Here is an 11,928-nt window from a genome sequence, read left to right as displayed (position 1 = left end):
ACATTATCCAGACTTATTAGGAACAAACAAAAAGAGTGAGCATCTCATTTTTAACTGCCACCCATTTACGCATTATCCTCAGTAATTTCCACAGCTTTACTCTGCTGTAAACATCTCTCTTGGCTTGGAATCTGCTCACTTATCCTTTTTTACACTTTTAATGAAGTGTGTACATGGAGAAGACAAATACAGTCTGTAATTGTTTTTAAAAACTATCAAAAGTGAAGAAAGAGAACTTCACATGAACATCACTTTAATTTACCTTTAAAAATAATACAATTTATCCCCATAAGAAGTGCTAAGTTTATAGTCAACTTCTCACACATCCTTTCCAGTATTTATTTGCACAGGCCACAAACTGGTAAACTGTGACCTTAGCAGTATGTATTGTAATCAGTTTGGCTAAACTTTCAAAAAACAACAAAGAATCCATCAATAATAATTTATTCAAGAGCCAAGCAAAATGTCATTACTCTCTCCTTCAAGAATGCTTAGATTACTAACACATGACTTCATTTATCAGGCTAAAAAGACCTAACGGGGCTACAGATGATGCCTGAAGTGAATAAACAAAGTCTCTAATTTTCAGAAAACTTTCAATCAACAACATAAAATATTTTAGATCTTTTGATGCATGTTCTGATTACAAGGCAGCTGTTGCATTGGAGGAACAACTGGATGAAAACAGCCAGGTATGAGTTGGGTCAATAGCTTTTAAATATAACAGCAGTTCTTGGTTACACTTTATAGTGTCTGTGCAGTATAATTATTCATTTAAGTGCTGAGTAATAATAATTAACTATATGTACTTATAGGGTTAGGATTAGTGTTTAGTTTAGTGCAAGTTGCATGTAGTTATGTATAATTTATAGTTATTAGTACTACATGTAATGTGTAACAAGGACAAATAAGTTTTACCCAGTTCTTATATCAAAGTACAAGTCCAAGTATGTTCTGTATTAAAGACATTACAAACAATTTCACAGTACATATTTAACCTTAGATCAAAACAATTTAATATATATTTAATAAAATGTAATATATATATATTTGAATTAACCCTTAATTGTATTTTTTTTTTTTTTTTTTTTTTTGGGGGGGAAATGTGCCAAAACCTATGATCAAAACCAGAATATTAGTCATGGCTTCAGTTATTAGAGCCTCAAGACTATTAGTGCTTACATGTAAACATACTTTAGAAACTGCATTTTTTCCCAAGTGTTAACATGATAGGTAGGCAGAGGTGCACTGGACGACCACATACAACACAATAAACAAGCCTAAACCGGAGTACACAAGTCATTTCTCATACCATTAATAAACAAGTTTTCTCATCTCCTCCTTGCATTTGAATTATGACAACACGCATAACACATTCTGAAACAGTAAAACGACAGTGGGTGTGACAGAATAGAGGGGACATCCCTTAATATCCATGCATGCCCAGAGTGGTGTGAAAGGAACAAGCTTTGTGTCTGAGAATGGAGAGGCTCTCATTTGGGGCAGACAAGCATGGGGGCACTGTTTACAGAACAGCTTGTGTGGTCTTCTTCTTTTGAGACCAGAACCTTATATGTCCATGAAGACTTGAACCTTCAGATCAATCAGCACCTCTCATACCACTCACGAAGCAGGGCTTCTGCGTAGTTCAACAATGGTTCTTATAGGGTGTAGTAGTGTTTCAGGTCAAGCTTGCACATTTCACTTTGAAAGATGGTTGTTAGTAATATCATCAGTTCAAGATTCGTGGCTTTTACATGTCACAGCTGTAGTATACTGACACTGTAAAGCTTGACTTATGAAATAAGTATTTTTTAATGAAACAGTTTATTGAATCTATAGACAAAATCCTAAAATAAGTTTGCAAATGTGTTTTAGGATTTTGTCTAAAGGTTCAATAAACTGTTCTTGCATTTAAACCTCACACTTGCAGCTTATTGTAGGATTCTAGAACTCTTTTTCTTCTTTTTCTCTTTCTCTTTTTCTTCTTTTTTTTTGAGGGAAGATTATGTTCCCTGATTTAGATTAATATTGTTAAATAAAAATGTTTTCTAAAGACTGTTTTGAAATATTGAATATTTACCTGTATATACTCACCTCATGCTACTTACCTGTTTTCTGTTTATTATTGAATAAACTCCTGCACAACATGTTTGATCATGTTGATAATTGAATAGGCCTTAGAAATTGAAGTATCAAATATGTTACAATAGGATTTATAGAGTGAAATGTTTTTTTTTTCCAACTATCATTACAATTTAGGCCTTAATGTAAATGATTATGAATAAAATAATTATGAATTATTCTTTAATGATTTTTAAATTATGTATAAGATACACTCACTTGTAGGCTAATCATGGTCCAAGGAAAGTATTTTAGTCATTTTTACATAATGGTTACACATTGATTTTTAGAGTATAAACCTAAACACATAAATGTAAAAACCCATAATGATAACATTAAATACAAAAAAATAAAATAAATTATTACATTTCTAAGAACTTGGTTTGTTTTAAACTATTTTTTTTAATCTAGTTTCTTCTTTTCATGATCTCAGACATCCTTAATTGTCACGGCAGGTGGCATAGAAATACGTGAAAGTTGTAAATAAGATTAGGTCTGCCATCTTGTGGTAGATCAGTTGAACCATCTTTCTCAAGGGAAATGGGGGTAAGAGAAACAAATAAGAGTGGTATCTGTCTGTATGAGAATCATGTGGCCGGATTTGTATTCTATATTTAATTCTGTTTAATGCTTGCTCGACCTAAATATGAAACAACTGGACCAATCTGTCCATAAATTGACCCATATCTCCTCTAAACAGTATCAACCCAAACAGACGACCAGATTGGGCAGAGCAGCAGACACGTCACAATGGGCGGGGTTACATTACAATCACTTCCGCATTACTGTATTGAATGGATTTAATAAAACTGGTTTTGGAGTCAGTTTCGTGTTGTTAGAAAAACTTGACTTAGAAGCAGTTTTTATTTATTTCATCAAACAAATGAAAATTTGTAACCATTAATTTTCATAAAAAGATTTACATTAAGTAATCACATACTAAAAATCGACGTGATAGGCTATAACCAGCGAATTAAATCAGTATTTCGTATTGAAGAGTGGACTGCATCATAACTGAAAGATGTTAAAAGCGATTATCCTAATTGGGGGACCTCAAAAAGGTGAGACTTTAGTTATTCTTTGAATGTTATGAATGAAAGATGAATACTGCTACAATATCACATTACGATGACGTGGCGCAATGGACGTGTGATAGCGTCCGGTATAGGATAACTGAAATCAGTTACCGTCTTAATATACAAGTAGCAAATACTAGTAAATGCGGAGATTAAAACTTTATAAAAAACTCTTTTCATTAAAATGCCCTGCGTTCATGAAGGTACCAGGTTCCGCCCCCTGTCATTCGAGGTGCCCAAACCACTGTTCCCTGTGGCAGGAGTTCCCATGTTACAGCACCACATAGAAGCCTGTGCCCAAGTAAGACACTGTTGAATGTTAATTGTGTTTTTCACATGTAAAGTCTATTAAATTGACGTTACATTCCTAAAAATAAAGGTTCTTTATTGACATCTATGGTCCCATGAAAAACCTTTAGCATCCATGCATGGAACCTTTCTAGTATTGCACAAAATGTGTTTTTTTATATAGTGGAAAAAGGTTATTTTAAAATGTTCTTCATACTTCTTTTAAATTATTTGGGGAACCCAAAATGGTTCTTCTATAGCATCACTGCAAAAACCCCATTTTGAAACCTTGATTCTTAAGAGTGTATTTACAAAGTCTGCCATGTTTTATTCTCTTACAGGTTCCTGATATGAAAGAGATCATACTAATAGGTTTTTATCAGCCCAATGACGAGCTAAACCGGTTCATTTCTTGTGCTCAGCAGGAGTTTAAAATCCCAATAAGGTAGATACGAGTTCAAATCATTGGACATTTTAAATAAAACAAATTTAATCTTTTTTTTGTATTATATGATTGCTACTATATTGATATTTTGTCTCACACATCTGATAATCTTGTAATTTGTTTTTTTTTTTTTTATAAATCTGAAGGTACCTGCAAGAGTTTACCGCCTTGGGGACAGGTGGTGGGATCTATCACTTTCGTGACCAGATCCTGTCTGGGGGTCCGGATGCATTTTTCCTCATGAATGCTGATGTATGCTCTGAGTTCCCCTTGCAGGAAATGCTCCGGTTCCACCGTCAACATGCCGAGGGTCATTGTGGAGTCTTACTTGGAACTACAGTAGGTTTAACTTTAGTAAATGAGAGAGAGGATAATATGATTTTGGGATTTTAATCCTAACGTTTTACTATGTCTCTTAGGCCAATAGAACACAATCTCTGAACTATGGCTGCATTGTGGAAAATCATGAGACAAATGAGGTACTATGAATAAAGATACAAGATTGCTTGCTTGTACAGTAATAATTCATATGAGGTGAAGGTCAAACATTCAGTTTAATAAATGCCATTAAAGGAGAAGTTCACTTTCAAAAAAACTTTTGCTGATAATTTACTCACCCCCATGTCATCCAAGATGTCCATGTCTTTCTTTCTTCAGTCGCAAAGAAATTAAGGTTTTTGATGAAAACATTCCAGGATTTCCCCCCATGTAATGGATTCTATTGGGACCCAAACGGTAGAAGGTCCAAATGACAGTTTAAGTGCAGCTTCAAAGGGCTTTAAACGATACCAGACGATGAATAAGGGTCTTATCTAGCGAAACGATCGGTCATTTCCAAAATAAATAAAAAAGTTTAAGTTTTATAAGCACAAACGCTCGCCTTGCTCTGTTCTGTGATGCGCGTTGAAGACGTCACGTAATACGCAATTACGTTGAAAAGGTCACGCTTGACGTGTTTACAAATGTGCGGAAGGAGGACCATATACACATTTTCAAATGTATTTGTGTCAGTTTATCGTTTAAAATGCCCATTTCGTGTGCGTATCCTGGGTGTTTTAATATTAAAAAGCCAAAAAGAACATTTTCTTCAGGACAGAAATTTTTCAAGCGTGACCTTTTCAACGTAATTGCGTATTACGTGACGTCACGAACGCGCATCACAGAACAGAGCAAGGCGAACATTTGTGCTTATAAAACTTAAACTTTTTTATTTATTTTGGAAATGACCGATCGTTTCGCTAGATAAGACCCTTATTCATCGTCTGGTATCGTTTAAAGCCCTTTGAAGCTGCACTTAAACTGTCATTTGGACCTTCTACCGTTTGGGTCCCAATAGAATCCATTACATGGGGGGAAATCCTGGAATGTTTTCATCAAAAACCTTAATTTCTTTGCGACTGAAGAAAGAAAGACATGGACATCTTGGATGACATGGGGGTGAGTAAATTATCAGCAAAAGTTTTTTTGAAAGTGAACTTCTCCTTTAAGAAGATGCTTGCATTCACAGTATGCTAATTATCACTCATTTTCTTTCAGATGCTCCATTTTGTGGAGAAACCCAGTACTTTTGTAAGTGACATTATCAACTGTGGTATCTATTTGTTCACACCAGATATATTTGGCCATATTGGGAAGGTTTTCCAGAGGAACCAGCAAGAGAGGATCCAGTGAGTGCCACTGACATAATTCAGCCCCTAAACCACATTGCACATTAGGTCAGTCTGACCTGTTTGCACTGAAATTTGTTTTATTTTTTCCACAGAGAAGATCTCACTAATGGCAAGCAGATGCCAGAGGTGATTCGGCTGGAACAGGACATCTTTACAACCCTAGCAGGACAGAAAAAACTCTTCGTCTACAAAACACAGCATTTCTGGAGTCAGATAAAGTCTGCAGGGTAAACCTGTCTTTCTTTCGATTATGTTCTTTCACCCCCCCGCCCCCTTGCCACTGTTTCTTATATACAGTACATGATGTTTTATAATATAATACAGGTCAGCAATATACGCTAGTCGTTTGTACCTCAAGCAGTATCATCAGACACATCCTGAGAGACTGGCCGCAAACCAAGACGGAACTCCCAAAATAATAGGTATGACGCATGAAGTGTTCTCTCTGAACAAGCTTAGCTCTATAAAGCTGTAATTTTATTTAAAATAACCTACACTGAAAAAAAACTAAAATTGTAGAAACAATTTTCACTCATATATTGCTAGTAAATTTCACAATAATTACAAAGACACAGAATTAAAGTAGAAAGTCTGAGAAATATATAAAATTACTTTAATTATGTAAAGCTACAAAGTCACTTAAAATGATTGGTTTTCCACTTTCAGGAGATGTTTATATCCACCCTACAGCAAACATTGATCCCTCTGCTGTGGTGAGTACATGGATAACAGCTTATATAAAGATGTGACCCTGGATCGCTAAACCAGTCACATGTCGCACGGGTATATTTGTGGCAATAACCAACAATACATTGTATGGGTCAAAATTATCGATTTTTCTTTTATGCCAAAAATCATTAGGATATTAAGTAAAGATCATGTTCCATGAAGATATTTTGTAAATTTCCTACTGTAAATATATAAAACATTTATTTTTGTGAGTGAATGCAGCACAATCCCGAACATAAATGGACAACTTTAAAGGAGATTTTCTCAATGTTTCGATTTTTTGCACCCTCAGATTCTAGATTTACAAATAGATTTACCAAATATTATCCTATCCTAACAAACCATACATCAATGGAAAGCTTATTTATTCAGCTTTCAGGTGATGTAAAATTTCGAAAAATGGACCCATGTGACTGGTTTTGTGGTCCAGGGTCACATATTTCTATGCTGTACTCAATTCGTTTCTCTTTCTTCAGCTGGGTCCTAACGTTTCTATTGGCAAAGGAGTGACGATTGGAGGAGGCGTAAGAGTGAGGGAGTCCATCATTTTACATGGAGCCGTGTTACAGGTTAAGCGGGTTACTGCTCACATTTGCAACAATGGCAATGAGAAATGAAAGGGAAATGAATGATTAAATATCTGGCTCTCTGTTTCAGGACCACTGTTGTGTGTTGAACAGTATTATTGGGTGGGACAGTACAGTGGGGAAGTGGGCAAGAGTAGAAGGAACGCCAAGTGACCCCAATCCCAACGATCCTTATGCCAAGATTGACAGCGAGACTCTGTTCAGGGATGGAGGTCTAACCCCATCCATCACCATCCTTGGTAAGAAGATCTTGCCTCTATTACAAATAATTCTTGTGATGGCAAAGCTGAATTTTCAGTAGCTATTCCTGCAGTCTTCACTGTCACATGATCCTCCAGAAATCATTATAATATGCTGATTTGGTGCTCAAGAAAATCTCTTATTATTATCAATTTTGAAAAAGCTCAAAAGAACAGTATTTATTTAACAATATTTTGTAACATTGTGAATGTCTTTACTGCCAATTTTGAACGATTTAATCCATAATTGCTGAATAAGTACTCATTTCTTTTTTAAATAAGATCTTGCTGATCTGAATAGTGTTTTAAACGTATGAATGAGATGTAATGGTAGGAGCAGTCCAGAAGGTGGAGCTGTTCCTTAACGCATTTATGTGGCAACAGTTTTTCAACAACAGGAAGCTTGTCTGACCATCTATACTCTCTATGTTTTCCTTGTAGGCTGCAATGTGAATATTCCATCAGAGGTCATCATTCGAAACTCTATCGTCTTGCCTCATAAAGATCTCAACAGGAGCTTCAAAAACCAGATTATTCTATAGAAGACACTTTCCTCATTTGTCTTTCTGAATAAATACAGTACATGGGTCATGTAGAAAGTATATAGCGTAAAGATTGCACAATGTTTAATGTTCATTGTTATATGTATTTGGTAGTTGCTGTTCAGAGAAAATGAGTCCACTTGTGATCAAATTGTATTGCAGTATATAGTATGAATAATATGGTTCAACAATGGGATATTTTCCTGATTATTTCAGGACTGGGAATTTTGTATTTAATGACTCACTCTATGCTGATGTACCAGCCTTATCCAACATAACACTAGATTTTAATTATTATTCCTTAATTACAAATCACATATACCCGTGTTGCCTTTTTAGCAAATGAAGGAGTGAGCAGTGAGTATTTTTATAGAAACTGATTTGAAGGCACATAGTTCTGGCAGGAATGGAAATGGATGGAGATATGGTTTAGGGGTTTTTGTTTTCTGTTTTCTGTCACAACCATTTATTAAAATCATTTCAACCACAGAAACATCAGAGCATGTCAAGATTTATTATGTCAAAGTAACAAGTCCACTTTGCACAGAATGAGTCTAATGCTTTTATATTTGAAATAAAAAACAATAGAATCAATCCTAACGATTTAAACGTTACTGAAGTTTACTTCATACATATATCAAAGGAACAGATCAAAACTATAGGGCCATATGAGTGACCCTTCTGACTGGAGGGAAACATTAAGAAAAGACTGACATATCTGTGGTTTCGTGTTTCTTTGCCATTTACTTTTTTTGTGGTTTTCTGTCAGCTAACGTGAAATGCAGAATTGAAAGCTTATACAACACATTTTTGCCATTTCGTTGTTTTTATTACATTTATTTATTTATTTATGACCAAAGTAGTAATGCTGGAAAGGTGAGATTATCTGCACTGACATTTTCAAATAAAGTATTTAAAAAACATTTCTGTGTCCCAGATAACAAAAGAAAATTAAATGGCAAATGTCTTCTTAGCACGCATTTCACACAAGTTTTTTTTAAATTAATTTGTCTGGCAGAATGGCACATCATTTTGAAGAAACAAAGATAACTGACAGGGTATATCCTACAACATGAATATATTAATAAAGCATTACTACAACATTAACATACATTTACCACAATATCTGCATTGTCACATATATATATATCATAATACTGTCTTTATTAGGACGCATCTGCAGAGTTTCACTGGGAGAAACGGTATAACATTTTGTAATAGAAATAAAGTACTTACAAATAATTTGCAAACTATTAGTTTATATTTAATTCATAGGTTATATATAGTAGTCTATTGTTAATTAATATACAAATTTGATTCATTGTCACTGTAATTAACTCATTTATTATTGTTTAATTAGCTCATAGAGTTAGATAATGTTTTTTTTATGTTTTGTTAACTTATTAACTATAGTTCTCACTTTAGATTAGGTCACGGTCACGGAAAATTTGAAAATGTAATTTATTAAGTGCTTTAAACCAACCATTACTGGACATTAATTGCATTAGTATTAAGTATTCCCTAAACACTTGTTTACAAATGTTTACAAACACATTATATACTGTATATGCCCGAAAATGAAAATTCTGTCACCATTTACTCACCCTCTTGTCGTTCCAAACCCGTAAGACATTTGTTGATCTTCGAAACACAAATTAAGATATTTGAAATGCAATCTGAGAGCTTTTCTGTCCCTCCATTGACAGCTATGCAACTACCACTTTGTCGCTTCAAAAAGTTCATAAACAGATCGTAAAACTAATCCGTATGAAACGAGCGGTTCAGTCCAAATTCTCTGAAGAGAGGTGATCACTTTATATGATGAACAGATTGTATTTAGGCTTAATAAATACTTTGTATAAAGTTTAGTTTACTAAAATATTTATTTTTTATTTTTTATTTTTTATTTGTCCAATCTTCAAATAGCCTACTTTTTTGTTTTCAAATAAAGTTTTTAATGTTGTGATTCACCTCGGAGCTGGCTGGTTTGGTTTATGGCTTATAACTCTTTAACAAAGTTTTTTTTTTTTTTTAAGCCCTGGGAGAAATTAATGAGAAAGATAGGTAACACTTTATTTTACCCTGTTAAACATCTTACTCTTACATACTTACTACAGCAATAGCAGTAGATTATGCATAATTACGAGCAATTAATCCCAAACCAAACCCTAATTCTAATTTTATAAAGTATATGTTGTTAATTATTATTACTATTATTAATTTTATTATTACAGTACTTATTTGTATGATTACACTGTAACAAGGGCACCTTAAAATAAAGTGAGTTCCAGTTCAAAAAGTAGACAATTTCTGCCTTTTATCCACATAATAGCCTCCAAACTCTATGCAAATTTAAAGGTGCTCTAAGCGATGTTGGGTGACGTCACTTCTTGTTGACGTTCGAAGAATTGTCAAACAAAATGGACGCTAGCTCGACCCTCCCTCCTCCTCATCCCGTCCCCTCCCCCTCCCTTCCGTGCTTCCTGAAACAGTCATGAACCATTTAGAAAAAACTAACTGGATTTACCCACCTGTCCAGCAAAAACAGAGCCAGCTGAATGTCGGATTGGAAGCCCTTCTGCTGGCAGCAGTTCTTGCCACCTTTTGAGCGCTTTTCCGATGTAAATTCAGGACTTCTCCTTTTCCCTATTCTTTGTTCATCGGAACGTCGTCTCTTTGGTCGTGTGTCGGCCATATCAAAATTCTCAAGAATATACAATTTTAACGTTAGTCGTTGTTAGGACATCTCTCCTCTAGCTAACTTCCCTCTTCATGCTTCTCTCTCCTCCACTCCCCACACACCCCCCTTCATGTGCACGCACACTAACCCCCCAACCCCCACCCCCAAATCATTCTTGTCGGTTATTGGCTGGAACACTGTTTGTTATGTTTCGTGGTCCAGGCTGGGCCAGTTTGTTTTTCTTGCCGTTTGTGGAGCCTGGGCTGTCTACAGAGACCGCGTTTTTTTACAGTGTGTTCTGGGGACAGGCAGCTAACGGATAGTGAGGAGATGTTTGCTGTATGTGACAAAAATGTTTTGGCCTTAAAAACGCGTGACATCGCTTAGAGCAATTTTAATAGTTAAATATAGTGGGATTTTCTATGGTTTAAAAATATTACATTTGCCCCCAACTAGGGTCTCCTATTGAATCTCAGCCATTTCCACCACTGGTTGTTGCAGTTCATATTATTGACCATTAGGCTAAGCCTGGATCCAAGGCTGATTTTTTGCATAGTTCTGCACCAGAATTATGTTCAGTCAGGATATATGGAAATAATAACCAAGTATCAGAAGACCAATTCTTTTTACATTGGCTTGCGTTAGCTCTGACAGAAGACTGGATTCTGCAGTTTTTTTTATCCTTTAGAATAAACCACAGAGTACCTTCTAAATTTGAAATAATGCTTCTTTGCTATACAGATAATATGTAATTCACAAAGGTGACAACCTCCTCCTTCCTCCGTAAACATGTTGATTATTCACAGAGTGGATCGGGTCAGAGAAGGTTTAATGGCTCCTTTGTGAATGGATTCTTGCAGCTTTATCTTTACACTGACTCTCCTCAGACACAGTGCATAATTCCAGTTTAGAAATAGAGTTCTGTGTTCTTGTTCAAAGCCTTTTCATGTCAGATTATATATATATGTTTGTTAAGAAAAACTCCATGGAAAAAAAGAGTGGCTTTAAATGCATAACATCTCAGAGTTAAGTAGCCTATGCTGCAGAGCCAACGAATACCAGGGTGCATGTGTGCAGAGAGTAAATAAACAAGTTAAAAACAAATCTATACTTCGACCAGAAGCACTTCTTATAACTGAAAATATAATCTTGAGTCAAAACAGAAGATAACACTAATTGGTGTAAACTCAACTGTACAGGTGTGATGAATTTGAATTTTACAAGGTCATTAGGTACGGAAAGCTGCAATGGCCAAGTGCATAAAGAGTCTAACATTCTACACTTCAATTTTTTTCAGTTTATTCAATGCGTCATCCAGGTATTTAAAGTGCACATTTTCTTTTTTGGTATTTTCATTGTGAACACACTATTTATAATACAAAACGGCATAGAAATATAAAGATAAATAAAGATAATACAATTGACAACCTACGCAACTACCAATTTCAAGCCCCAGAAAGGTATTATAAAAGTAATCCATGTGTCTCCAGTAGTTTCAACTCAATTTTATGAAGCAAGCAAGTGCTTTGTTTGCGCAAGAAAACCCCC

At 35.0% G+C, this 11,928-nt stretch overlaps 1 protein-coding gene across 1 annotated transcript; it reads left to right on the top strand.

Moving 5' to 3' along the window:
- The first annotated feature begins 2,871 nt into the window (after positions 1 to 2,871).
- On the top strand, positions 2,872 to 8,294 carry gmppab (GDP-mannose pyrophosphorylase Ab). Its single transcript, XM_084128094.1, has 12 exons — positions 2,872 to 3,185; positions 3,404 to 3,501; positions 3,830 to 3,933; positions 4,080 to 4,272; positions 4,353 to 4,412; positions 5,470 to 5,600; positions 5,696 to 5,830; positions 5,928 to 6,025; positions 6,270 to 6,316; positions 6,809 to 6,901; positions 6,990 to 7,158; positions 7,600 to 8,294. Exons 1-12 carry the CDS (start codon positions 3,146 to 3,148, stop codon positions 7,698 to 7,700), a joined length of 1,269 nt encoding a protein of 422 aa, XP_083984220.1. The 5' UTR covers positions 2,872 to 3,145; the 3' UTR covers positions 7,701 to 8,294.
- The last annotated feature ends 3,634 nt before the right edge of the window (positions 8,295 to 11,928 follow it).

The sequence above is a fragment of the Abramis brama genome (assembly GCF_963993115.1).
Source record: "Abramis brama genome assembly, chromosome: 11".
NCBI classification, from domain to species: domain Eukaryota; kingdom Metazoa; phylum Chordata; class Actinopteri; order Cypriniformes; family Leuciscidae; genus Abramis; species Abramis brama.
The sequence above is the reverse complement of the archived record's forward strand: the minus strand, read 5'-3'. Positions and strand labels throughout refer to the sequence as shown.